This window comes from Sparus aurata, chromosome 12, assembly GCF_900880675.1.
Source record: "Sparus aurata chromosome 12, fSpaAur1.1, whole genome shotgun sequence".
Taxonomy (NCBI): Eukaryota; Metazoa; Chordata; class Actinopteri; order Spariformes; family Sparidae; genus Sparus; species Sparus aurata.
In genome coordinates this window covers 19,474,916-19,489,251 of record NC_044198.1, presented here as the reverse complement: position 1 = coordinate 19,489,251, position 14,336 = coordinate 19,474,916, and the positions used below count along the sequence as shown (strand labels likewise).

General features: G+C 42.1%; 1 protein-coding gene across 1 annotated transcript in view; it reads left to right on the top strand.

Annotated features, from left to right (window-relative positions):
• The window catches only part of dym (dymeclin), a 56,781-nt gene that overhangs the window by 30,565 nt on the left and 11,880 nt on the right, over nt 1–14,336 (top strand). The window contains exon 15 of the mRNA XM_030436475.1: nt 12,254–12,436. Within this exon, the coding sequence (XP_030292335.1) occupies nt 12,254–12,436 (183 nt within the window). The remainder of the gene's footprint in view (nt 1–12,253; nt 12,437–14,336) is intronic.

The following is a 14,336-nucleotide window of genomic DNA, read 5'->3' as shown; positions in this document are numbered from 1 at the left end:
GGTTCATGTGAGCTTGCACAAAAGTGTACATTCTGTTTCTCCACATATTTCAGGCTGTTAATCTTGTGTTGTCTTTCGTTAATCACACTAATTGTCCACACCTTGTTAGCCTATGTGAAAATATCCTCAGATCGTCCTCTGTTTGTTTTTTGTTTGTTTGTTTTTTTATTAGCCAAGCTAGTGGTGTGGTTTGTGGAGGGAAGTGTTGGTCGGTTGGTCGATCCACCAACATCAAGAGGATGAATCTTTATGACTTCCTCTAATGTCACCATGAGGTCCACATATGTGGTCAAGACCAGAATGTCTCGACAAGCTCACGTAGCAGGGAGTGCAATGTCAAGTGAGGCGGTCTTGGCTATTGAATAATATGCGTTTTGACATAGTAAAGTTGTGTAGGGCAAGTGGCTGAGCTGAAAACAAGGCTTACTTCTCCAAATATCTGGCTCATATGTTAATATTTAGAGATCGGAGATGCAAAAATAAACATCTTGTTGTTCATTTAACACAACTGCGAATACGTGAGACGGTATTGAACTGTAGTTATAGCAAAACGGTATCTGCAAGTGAAACATCAGCTGACCAGCCATTAATTTGTATCCTCTGGCATCAGTATGAATCTTGAACTGAAATTTACATAAAACCTCATGCACAGCGTTTCTTATCTGCCTACTTTTGATGAACTTTGGAAAAGGGCTGCCGTCTCATCGTGTCAACTCCTTTGTTTACTCCTCTCTTCCTTCATTAGGAGTGTTATAACTGAAAACAGCCTGCTCTGGTGTTATTCACAACAATCCCTCTGCTTAACTTAGGACAGGAGGAGGTTTAGGGAACTATAGGGAGAGATAAAGAGGAACAATAGAAAAGAGGAGAAACAAGCTGGAGGAGGAGAGGAGAGGAGAGGAGAGGAGATGAGGGAGGGAGGGAGAGGTTTGGAGAGAGAGGGTGGGTTTTGTGATGGGCATCTGGAAACAATGTAATTTGGCTGAGTCTGGCTCTGGAGAGAGAACTAATGTTTGTTTAATGTGGGATTGTCCTGGACATGTAATTGCTCTCTTTACGAGGGAGAGACTGAGAGGAGGATATGAAGAAAAAAAAAAAAAAGTGCTCTAAGCTGTGGGTTAAAGCTGGGTGCGTACTGCTTATGTGTTAACATCTCTGTCTTTTTCTCTGTCCCTCTTGATGTCCGCTTCACACAGAACACCCTCCACTATCCCCCAATCCTTGTATGTGTTTGTGCTGCTGTGTCTGGTTAGTGTCAGGGAAGAAAGAGTGAAGGGCTAGGGCCTCTGGAGCCCTCAGGGGACAGCTAGAGGCTCCCAGTCCAAAGCAGGGCAGCTCTCAAGGGGCGCCCCCGCGGTCGTCTCCGCAGCCTCTGCACCTCTGATTGCAGATGTTTCTTTTTTTCTTACCCTTTGAGATATGTGCACTGACATGCATGCAGTATGTGCTCGTGCACACACAAACAAACATTAAAAAAAAAGGAGGAAGTGCGTGCCGTGTTGCAGCGGATTGCGTTGTGTGTCACTGTTTATGCTCCGAGCCAGCGGTAGTGGTAATGTTACTTAGTCTGTTTACTGCTGCACATTTCTGGGAAGAGACTACAAGCGCGCACACACAGCGACGCAGACGCAGAGCCAGAAGCATGTTGGACCACCCTGTCTATGTGTTTATGTGCACTGGTTGAGTCACAATCTGTGATCTCTTTTTAATAGCCGGCGTAGACACATGCATTAGCTTTGTAGCACCATTTCTCTTGTTTAGGGAAAGAGCAGAGCCCCAGGATACATCAACAGACAATAAACATTATGCCTTCTGTTCATTATCAGGCCTTCCAGGAATTCGCCACTTTCTTATTAGGCTACAAAAGAGTTTTGCAAAATCCTCAGTTTTCAATTAATCCTACAATTGCTCATAGGTTATTACTGCACGGTCTCTGAAGTGTACGTACGTGATCAGATCATTTTAAGCAGCAGCACTTGTTTGGCTTTTTTGTATTTCAAGTGGGGTTTGTGATGAACATGATTATTTAGTTCATTTGAATTGGCCCAAATCAAATTGTTTTTTACTTGAGTCGGTTACGATTTTTCGTTGTCACGGGAGTGTTTGACATTGGCAGTTGATGACTCAAAGATACGCTGCTAACAAATGAATGCAGCTTTTGAAGATCCCATGTAGAGCTAGATTAAGGGATAAAACAGGGATGCAAATTTAAAGCTAGTTCTTCAATTCATAGTCGGCTGGCTTAATGATCAATCACTGGTTGATCATTAATTATATACGGAACATGTACAAAGTTAAAAAAAAAACACTGTTTCATCCACAGACATGATGTCATTTTAATAGCAGAGCTTCCGTCTGAAGCTATTCAGCAACTGGCCCAATGAAATCCAACCCATGTTAAGGCTACTAACTGGCTAAAATGAAATAAAATCAGTTTTTTTATGTTTGTGTTGAATGTCATTTTGTATCAGCAACAATTTTTCTGTGAATAAATACATTTTCTAATACATTTAGGTTGTAACAAGATACTTTGATGAAATATCGGCCTCAAAACTCCAGTGTTGGTCACTTGGTCACTTGTACTTGAAAGTCCTCCGCATTCAGCATTTAAAAGCAGTATAATAACATCTAATGAATGGTTTATCAAGCACCGTAATTTAATCGTAAGAAAATCCGGTAGAAGGATATTTGTAAGGATTTATTAATATATACAGTAATAGCAAACATTTTAATAAACATAACATAAAGCATAAACATAAACATAACTTTCAATATATTGTCATCATCTGTTTATCCACCAGCCTCCACTAAGGGTCCCCGCAGGAGGAGTTATAGTCATTGACAAATACAATAGTAACACTTCGCTGTAAACTATTTTTATATGCTCATATACATACATATAAATGCCAGGGGGAGTGAGTGAGGAATGAATTGTAGCCCTTGCTGGAAATGTATTTATCTCAAATAAACTCTCACTTCCGCCCCACTTTTCCCTATACTTTTCCATCCTGATCTTTCTCATCTGTACACATTTTACATGAAATGACTATGTTCACTGTCGCCTGCACATAGCTCAATCACAAATGACAATTTCATGTAGTTTCAACTCAAACTTTTCCGTCTCCCATATTGTAAAATATGGCGGTTTCGTCGCCTGGCCTTCTGCTGACTTTCCTGTCATGTCCATTTCATCTAATTCCATGGTGCTGGTGGAGACGGTGTCTTTCTTCCTTCATGGTTTACCTGAAAGTAGGAACTGATTGATTGAAATGTGAATAACATTATCCTGTCACATTTCTTGTGATGTAGAACCAATCACCCCACAAGACTGATGTATATTATCACACCGCTTTTCCCCGAAATCAGAGGTTACAGAGCACACGCGACACAGAGCTTCAAGTCATTTCATGTGAAAATACCCAGAGGGGGAAGATGGGGAAACGAGGTGCATGAAAAGCACCTTTACATTTTACTTTTCTCGGTTTCATACCATGTCAAACCTTTAACTTTTTTGCCTTGAAGATTTTGGCTTGTGTTCTGTGTCAACTAGCGTTGTACGCACTCGTTTATATCAGCACATCAAAATCACATATCCAGAATATTTTACTTTATTTCAACATTTTAAGCATCCACAGCTGCACCGACTACTGAAGTACAGCTTCAGTTTTCAACAAAGCCATTCTTCTTTATCTGAAGGAAATAATGTTCTATTCACTTGTCACTGTTTCTCAGGCTTTCATCAGATATACCTTGCTGTTTCCAAGGCTGTGATCACGCAGACATTTGTGCTGTGTTAAAAAAAAATGCAGGCCTCTTTACACATACAAACTGCTGTGCTATGTTTTTCCCACCAGGCACCGGTTCCTATTGACTTCCCCCAAAACTGGTGCACCACGTAGTGCTGAGAGCTCCACTGGACATGGAAATTGCCATAAATTGTGTGAATGATAGCAGAGTTCCGGAATTTCCCAGCTTGGGATCAATAAAGTATATCTATCTATAAATGTATCTATCTATCTTTAAATGTACAAAAGATACTAGAGTAGACAACAAGGTGTGGGACGTCTATGATGCTTTATCAGTGTTGGATTCGTGACTGGTAGTCAAGGCTGATGTCTTTTGTTTTGTTCCACAACGTGCTTGGTGACAAACCAGAACACGTCCTGACTGAAAAGACCTGATCAGGAAGCAAACGTGGGTGACATTGTTTTCCGAAACACCCTGAGTCTTTGGAAGTTCACACTGAATACAATCTTCTATAATGATATGAAGCTTTACAAAGTAACCTCGTAGACTGATGCCGCTCTTTATGTAGTTCATCATGTCGAGTCTGTCTCCTTGTGTTCCTCTCATTAAGTCAGTATCCTGCTGGGAACTGACTTACTCACTGACCCCCCCCCCTTTTTGTCTCTTCTGTCCTCACCTGTGCAGTGAAGATGACGCACAGCCTGGTTGTTACTTGTTAGCCCGTCTCTCTGTATATCTGTCAGCCTCTCATCCTCTCTCTGTGTTTATGCTCGGGCAGTGGGAGTGCCACCCCTGCAGGCAGCAGGTGCTCTAGGGTCCTAATGATTGTCTGCTTCCAAATGGTAATTAGGGCAGCCCCGCTGTGCCCCGGTCCTCTCCTGATCGAGGCGCAGCACAACAAAGCACAGCCAGCAGCGGATCAATTAGCGCTGCCCACCTATCTGCCAGAGTGCAGTTGCAGCTGTTGGCGTCATAGTTTTTATCATCATTGCTCGCATCATCGGCGACATCACTGCTGTTCATTTCCCCCCCCAAGCCGCCCTGCTGTTAGTGCTTAAGTAGTCTCCAAGAGGTAGTGCACTTGTTATACCCATAATAAGGTGTCTGTCTGCAAATGTGCCGGACTTCCCCTCCACACAGACAGTGATGCAGTCTTTCCTAAACAGATCCAGACTATACTGTTGGTGTCAGTGCTGTAGTTCTGGGGGCAAACACTGTCTTTCGCCTCATTCTGTGTGTGAATGTGTGCTCAACAAAGGATGTTTTGTGAGGCTATGGGGTAATAAGAGGCTGACCTGGGCACAATGCTCTACAAAATGGTGTGATTATGACATGGCCGTGGTACCATAATGCAGGTCAGACAATGACCCATTTAAAAATCTCCCAAAAGACATGGCAGGCTGCTGCTGCTCAGCCAGTCCGACCCTCTTTGGCTGTCCACGTGGTGTGTTCTTCTTCTCTTATTTCTTATTTAAACCTTCCCTCTTTTCCCCCTTTTGTTGCTAGGGCTCAGAATGCTAATACCCCTTCTATTTTCATTGCATATTTTTCGTACTCTGACATTGAAAAAACAGATCAAGCTGTCTCTGAGGCGTGGATTTTGCCTCTTTTTTTTCTGTGTATCCCTCTGTTTATCTCCATGCCCTTGCCTTTGTCAGTGCTCTTTCTTAGTATGTCTGGTTTGTCTGCCCTGCAACAGCCTGCAGAGCGGAGGGGGCCAGCCAGGGAATCACTAAGCTATTGGTTTAATGATGCCAGCTCTTACTTTACAGGGATTTACATGTCTGTGGCTCTAAACACCCTGTCCACACGCACAAACACTGCATAAAAACATGCACGATAGAACGGCTAGACGCACAAACACATACAGAAGCGGCACTGTCCTTCCCAGTCACTGATTGCATCTGTAAACTATAATTTTCCTCGTCAGACAGATAGCAAAGGTCAAACATACCTGCAGACATAACACATTTGTGCCCAGCGTGTTGAAGTATTAGCAGCTTACGAGCTCGCGCACACACACACACACACATACCCAGGCTTCCTGGTTGGTTTGTGTAAATGGCGAAACAAGTAAAATGGGGGTCGGATCGTTGAGACTAATGATACAGCTTATGTCTGAGGCCTGTGTTTTCCTGGGTGGAGAGAAGACATTAAATAGTGGCGTGATCGGCTGTGACTAAATGACAATGCAGGAGGTTGGAAAATAGCACAAAAGAGGAGGGGAGGGAAGGAAAAAATGAGGAAGGGGAGAAAGAGAAAAAGAAAAGGCTGTAATGGTTTCATGCCGTCATACAAACACATGTCAGGTGTTTGGTGGTGGTCTAGCGGTTACATTTTTGGGGGAAAAACAAGTGCAAAAGAGGTGGGAGGCTGCAGAGGAGGAGCCAATATATTTAAATCCTGTCTGGGTTTCAAGTAGACCATGGACCTCTTAATCTCATCCACTTGACAAACATACACACAGGGCCAGGCAGACGTCTAGCTAGCCTATTTTCATGTGACCTGAATTCCCTAGTGTGGCATTTTTTCCCTGCCAGGCTAATCTCATTAAGCTGGGCGCAGAGCTAGAGAACAAACACACCAGTAGGCATCCCTCACTCCTACTCTGCCTTCCTCTCCTCCTCCTTTTTTTCGTCGCATTCACTTTCTCCATCAATAACCCCCCTCCTCTTCTCTCCTTCTTCCATTTTTTTTCGCCGCTGTCTTCCTTCTTCTGCCTCCTACTCAGCTGTCGCCCATATCTTGTCCCTGCTTTCCGTCTAATTATGGCCTGCCACAGAAGAGCAGAGTCGAGCAGGTCTAGCCAGGCAGTAGAGTCGAGCCCCGAGAGCCACCTCTGCTTCCAGACGCACAATCAATCCTCATTATAGCCGGCTCTCCTGCCTTCTACCTCCTGCTTTAGATCTGCCTGTTAAAGCTCCACACCGGCGCACACCTTCAACCGCTAAATCAATGTAATGCATTATTGCATCTGATTCATGGTCAGCCCGCACCACAATGCAGTTATTCACAATCATCCTAATCCGTCTGCCCACTTTCAGGCTGTGTGTTCATGTGCTTATGTGTGGCTCTGCAAAAAAAAAAAAAGGCCACACAGCAAGCAAAGTTATTTATAAGATAAGGACTTGTTCCCGAAGCAGGGCAGCGAAGATGGAATATGAAATGCTACCACATGCAGTTCTCTTACAGATGGTTAGCCCAGATTGGAAGAGGAATCTCAGCCTCCAATCAGCTTGCCGTAGCAGCCTCGCTGAGCTGCTGTTTTGAGTCTGGTCTTAGCTGGTATTAGGAAATTCTTGGTCAGAACAGGTCATCATCAGAACAATGATGTTCGTCATCAAAATTAACCCTCCCCCGATAAGGAATGTTCCTTATTACAATTTCTACTGCAGAGGAACCCTGCGTTTTTATAATAAAGCTCCACTGATTTATACATCCATACATTAAAGATTAAACGGGCTTGCTCAGCACCTTTATTCTAATGTATTTTACAGGAATTTCAATACTTTCAGGGGAATACACTTTTCTCATTTCAAGCCTGAAACGAGTCAGGATGTAACCCCCGGAGGAAGTTGCTGATGAGCACTGTCTAAGGCGAGGCTTCCTGTAAAGAAAAGATGGGGATTGAAGCTTTTCAGACCAACTGGCTGAACTGCTCAATTCAGCTTTTAAAGATTTATCTCTCACACAATCCGACAGCTGTTCCGATGATGCAGTCATGCAGTTTTTCTTATTTTCCCAGAGTTGGAGAGTGTCCCAGTGTTATCTTTTTAATGTCCCCATCCATGATTGGTATTCCCTCCCTCCCCTAAGCTGCTGTCACACCACGATCGATAGTACACAGTCTGTCACACTGTCATGGCTTACTGGAACACTGGATAGAACAGAGCCTTCATTAATATTATAAGTAACACCTGTGCTGTTCCTACAACGACAAGTAGAAATTTATGCTGATTTGATATGCAATGCCTGCCGATGACGATCCGCTCATTCTGATGACATTTTTTTTTTTATTATTCTTTTCTTAATTGGTTAAAGCACCAAAATGTAAATTGATTGAGAAATGGAGCCGGTTGTGTTGTCTCATACTCAGGTGGAAAAATACTGATGTTTTGGGTTGGTGTCCAACCTGAGCTGCCACCGTAAAGCATCAGTTTTTGATGATCTTGGGATAAGACTCAAAAACCAACTATCTTTCTCCAGGAAGTTACATTTTATTGTTTTAAGTGACTTACAGTGGAAGTGCTTGTGCAGTATTTTTTAAATGTATCAGCCAGTGTGTTGTGTTGGCTGATTATAAGATTGGGTATTCTGCATTTTTCAGATCATCTGAATCAGTGGCTATCTTTTCAAGTTGAATATCTTGTCTGATTGGCAGTAAGGTAATTTAAAAATGCACTGCATTTGTTGTCTATTACAATCTGATTGGTTACACATCAAGAGAAAGAGTCAACTAACACTGAATAATCTAAACCTGCAAAGTAACTAGTAACTTAAGTATCAAATAAATTGAGTGGGAGTATAAAGAAGCAGAAAATGGAAATACTGATGTACAGGGACCTCAAGGTGCATTCCTTTTGAACTGGCAGGAAGGAAGTCTGATTTGTAAGCCTGACCTCAAAATCCAAGATTGGATTGGCTGCTCCAAATACAATGTTATATGCTCTAATCAACTGGTACTGCTAACAGTGGCTAACAGTGGCTAACAATGGCGAACAATGGTGAACCTGGCTAGACCTGGCGTCCTGACTTTCTGTATTGGAAAACGGACAACTCTGAGGTGTAGGATGTAATTCCCAGCACTGACTCCCATGTCAGTGGAGCACACCATTACTCGTTTCCATCATCAGTTATTTTATATTTTGATACGAAAAAAAAAAACCATACTGCTCGATCCCATATTGATTTTAAGGTTTGTGGTAATATAGACACAATGAAGCCATTACAGATGTATTCTTCAATGCTAGAATGTCCTAGAACAAGTAAAAAAAAGTCAAACGTTTCCGTAAAAGCAAAATGGATTTCAGTCTACATATATCGGTATCACTTTAACTGATAGGCATCCATCTTTTCACTGTGACTCGGCCATTCTATTTCTGCTAAACCACACACCCACAGGATCAGCGCTGAAACAGGTTAGTGAGTATTCCCATGTATGTTTACAGTGTGGTCATTCTACCACTGGACTTATATCATTAGTACACCATCGCATTAAGCTAAGCAGCTTTGAATGTTCTTGACTCCCGCGTTCTCTTAGTCTGCATTCTTGTCTCAGCTTCACCTTAGCGGTTGTCGGTATTTTCGCTCTGTTCTGCCCAACTTACAGTAGATACAGTGTTTTCAGAGCACACACATTTTTTCTCAAGGGAAAATCAGCATCTAAGCAGCTAATGGTATGATTTTTCAGGTACCCTCATGTGAGACGAAATTGTCAGCCAGTCAGTTTTTGTTTTGCTTTCCGGCAAATGAAAAACATTACACGGTGCGACCGTGTTGTTTGTTATCAGTGAGGTGAAGCATGCTCTATTCATTTTTTAGTATTTTTAGATTGTTTTGGAAACTGACTTCATCATCGAGGGATCTTATCTATAATACCATCAGTGCATGATAGATTTTTGCAGAGCTCTGCTTCACACTTGTCACACTACGGGAAATCATATATCTTCTCTTGTACTGCATTCGCCAATTCATTGCTGCCTGTTTCTTTTTTTTTAATCTTTTTTTTTATCTCTTTAAAGATTATTCATTTTCCCACAGTCTCTGTGCCATTTCCTTTCTGTGCCACCATGGAGCATGCCATACGGGACGTTATCTCGTCGCGATCGTGATGGCGTCTGTCTGTCTGTTTGTCTGTCTGTCCGTGTCTGCAGACACATTGTTGTCAGAACAGTAAATGAAGAGAAATGTGTGATAGAATCTCTGGTCTCCCAATAGCGTAGATGGTGCAATTTAATTTTAGAGTGATATTCTCAGAACTACCAAGTCACCTCAAAGGAAAAATACAGAGGCTGTAGGTTGCCTATTTCTAGATGGACTTGGCAGTACAAAGGTTGATGGTTTGTCCATCTGTTTAGAGGACTCTTGGTACCTAAAATTGAGGACACAAGACACACTGGGTTCTAAGATAAATTCAATCTAATCTGATCGATCGGTGTTGATGTTGTTCCTCTATTTGCAGGGTTTCCGCGGGGTCTTAAAAAGTCTCAAAAAGTAAAAAATTCGACAATCCCAATTTTAGGCCTTAAAAAGTCTTACATGTGTCCATATTTTGCACATAGGTGTTAAATTACATTTAGCTAGGTCTTTAATTTGTACCTTCATTTACCGTTTCCCGTCATCGCCTTTCTTTTATTTTGTATTTGGGAAATGTGTTGGTGAGATTCACAGTTAGCTCCATGTGTTGTACTTCTTTCTGAAGTATCCAGGAACGTAAGTGGCATTTTGCCAACAGCCCAGTTGGAATTTATCGCTGTACACTTCACCAGTTCCAGAAAGACAACAACAGTGGAATCTTCTACAACCATGGGAAAGTGTACATTTAACAAGTGTTGGCTTGAACAACCAGAATTCAGTTGATTTAAAGCTGTACCTAATGATGAATTTGAAGCGCAGTGAACACTCTGCAAGAGGACCCTCAACTTGGGCACACTAGTCCAAGGTCATCCAGTTCTGCTCGACTTGAACTCTGCCTCTCGCAGTCAAGCGACATTCAAACCATCTTCGGCTCAACTCCGATGTTAAAAAGCGGAGGTCCTTTGTATTTTGAACACCGTTGCTAAACATTTTGGCAACAGATTTGGACGTAAAAAGTTGTACCCCTCTCTCCTCCAGTTTGATGTGAGGGGAGGTATGTGACAGCCCCCCTGTCCTTTCCTTTCCTGCAGCCTCTCGTCTACCACTGTTGAATAAACTGAGTGGAACTTCTCACACACACACACACACACACACACCAGGGTTATTATAGTTAATTAAATTAAATTCCCAGATAAAAACTAAACTAAAATCACTTAATCACTTGTTAAACTAATTAAAACTAAACTGAAATAAAAACAAACTGAAAAACGCAATTAAAATAAAAACTAATTAAATTTAAAAACTATAATAACCCTGACACACATACACTCACTCCATTCTTCATTGTTTGAGTTGCTCTGTGAATGGCAATAAATTTGGTTATTTTTGAACGTAATTCTGGGACCGCATTTTTCCTAACTTTTTCATACTTTGTGTAGGTCTTAAATTTAGTTCAAAATGGTCTTGAAAAGTCTTGAATTTAACTTGTTCAAACCTGCAGAAACCCTGTATTTGGGTCAACATATTGGATCGAGTCTTTTTGTCCTCAGGTCTATTTGGCCCCTTTCAGAACAGGTGTCTCTTATTTTTGTACTTCAGGTTCTAGTAGGTTTCCCACAGGTCTCTACAAAGACCTCTACCCCGGCCTATAAAACTACGCCGAACTCATTTCTAAGTGTTGGAGTGTATAGACTTGTTTACATCATTTCTACACTGCTGAAGAATAACAGGAAGTGTTGTGGAAAGGAGTGATTTTCTAAAACTACAAGTTTTAATGCTGGAGAACATATTTGGAGGCACACGAAATCCCAAAGACATCAAACCCTTCTAGGTGTCCACGAAGTTCCAGGGTTTACATGGTTTACTTGTGATCTCGGGAAAACAAAGTTCGCTATCTGAAGCTCTCAACAACATTTTTCTTGTGATCTTGGGAAACAGCAGTTGTTATCTCATGATAATCTCATGATCTCCAAGAAAACAAATAGTCACTAGTTATCACGGGTAAAGTGAGAAAATAAGGTTTGGTGCGTGGTCATTTAGGGCTTCCCCGCTGAAAGAGTCTTTTCAAGGACAATTATATATTATGTGTCTTTTTCTGCAATATAATCTTAAAAGCAAAACATTTTAAAGTTTTCAATGTCGGCCCATACAGGGTCCACCATATACACCATATATACTGATATATCTGTGATAGGCCAATATCGGCCAACCGATATATCTGTGGGGCTCTGATACGGACATGACAGTGGTATCAATGTACTCATTTAACTCTTTGCCAGAAAGCAGATATTTGCATTTCCCAAAACCCATTCCCTTATTGTGCCTTTAGAGATTTGAGCTTGTGCTCAAGTTCCTGCTTTTGACATCTTTGTCTTCCCTTCCCTCGTTCACACAACCCTGTCCTCTCTCGTACTGTCACCTGTCACTAGCGACAGTTGTCTTTGCCCCGGGAGGAAACACACTGTGACGTGACCTGATCTGTGGCTTACAAGGTCGCCCATCTGACCCCTCGCTAAGACGTTGGCTGACAACTTAGTCACATCTTTCATTCCTCCTTCCTTCCTTTCTTTCTTCCTCCTCTTTTTTCTTCCACCTCTCTGTTCCCCCCTGCTGATCAATCTATCAGGAACCAATCATTTAAATACACCATTATAAGTGAAACCAGTGTAGTGGGAAGCCAATTAACCTTTGCATCCTCCCTCTCCCCCAGGCCCAGGACCTGAATGTGATTGAGGAGGTGATCCGCATGATGCTGGAAATCATCAACTCCTGCTTGAGCAACTCACTCCACCACAACCCCAACCTGGTGTACGCGCTGCTCTACAAGAGGGAGCTCTTCGAGCAGTTCCGGACGCACCCGTCCTTCCAGGACATCATGCAGAACCTGGACACGGTTAGTCTGCTTGTTTTTTCCCACCCAAATACCAGAAAGTTAATAAAGCGAATCTTGAATGTTGGAGCCATTTCCCCACACACTTTTGTCTGATTTGTTCCAATTATTCCATACATGAAGGTGGTTTTCCCCAAACAGATTTTCCCCCGAACCGCATCATTAACATGGCATGCAGTCGGACTGTCATGACGCATGCTGAGAGCTCTGTGAGCTTAAGTAGTATTGATGAATTAATCAGTCCCCTTGTGTCAAGAGGCTCTGTGTCAAATATTCATCAGGAGTGTTTTGGTGTATGGGCGATGAAGGAACACAGTGAGAGAGGGCTGTCATTCATCGCTGTTTGACTCGTGCAGAGGAGGAAGGGAAGCCTTGGTGTGCACGGGTGTGTACGTGCAATGGATGGGGGGTTGCTGCATACATTGCCATGGGCTTTGCTGTTATCCATAAGTATGAGGAAAGCATGCTATCTAGAATCCCTCGGTTAAGTCAGTCTCCCTAAGGCTATCCTCCGAAGCCTTCCCTGTGCTCGCAAATCCATGTGTGTGTGAGCATGAGATTCAGGGTGAGGGGCTGCTTTGCTCCTCTAAATTAACCCCATATGGGAGGCCTTCAGAGTTAATGAAGAGATTAGTATTAGATAGATGCAGACACACACACACACACACACGAACACAGTGCTCGTGTAGGCAGTGGCGTGTTTGAATTCTCAAAGCGCAGGAGAGAAAACATTGCCCGTAGACGCATTTTTCACTGTTGGTTTGACAAAAAGAGAGCATTAAAAAGACTCAGTAATACCTAGAGTTTTTTTAATTATCAAATATCAAACATTTCTCCGGGGAAGAACCTAAGCGCAGCATTGGAAACGCAGCTTTCCTTGATCTCTTGTTTGGGCTTAAACCCAGAAGGCATCAGATAATTTGAGCTCCAGTGAAGTGCTTCTTTTAAGTGGGACGAAACACGCTCGAACCCGATGGTGAATTTGTAATTGAAACACTGTATGCATGTACTTCCTGAGCGTGCAGCCTACAGGCACATGAGCCGAGCCCATGTTGGTAGCATATTGAATTTGTGCACTCTCTCGAAGCAAAATTCACGGTTTCATAGCCTTTTTATCAACTTTTTATCCACATATTTTAATTCGTATGAATTGTGTATGAATTACTATGTATTTAACTCTGCGTCCCTGCGTAGAAAAGCCGCCTTTTCGGAGGCACTCGCAGATCACATGAGTGCGTGTTGGTGGCTGTTGATGTGAAACGCAGATTAAAAACAAATAATCTTTTTTCCTGTCGACGAGCCGTCACGTTGTTAACAGGTTGTACCATCCACCAGTGTTATTGTTTACAGAACGGAGCCTTCTATATGCAGCGTGTTGCCACTTTGCTCAAACTTTGATCTCCACATTGCACCCAGTGTCATCATATAGGGTGTGGCTGCTGCAATATCAATGTGACGGCTCCAAACAGCGGGATTAGAAGAGTCAAAGCGCTTCATGACAGAACTGGGAGTCGGTATCAAACCTCAGTGAGATCAAGGCGACATGAGATCCTGTGTGTTTATAAAGAGGAACAGGATTTAATGGTAAAAGATTAAGAATAGAGCCCCAACCGATCCTGGATTCTTTTTTCCTTTTTTTTTTTTTTTTAAGCTCTGTACTGATATTCACACGAGGATGGTAGTGATGTAAAAATACACTACATCATGTATATCTGCCAATTTTCTTTATTTTCCTACAGAAACGCAGAACATAACCAACAATTTTTTACATGTTTGAGCTTTATTTTAGAATAAAACTGTATGATATGATGCTAAATTGTTCATTGAAATCTAACTGACAAATAAAAACATACAAAACACATTTAAATTTAACTTGATAGTGAAGAATTTAAAGGAGAAATTC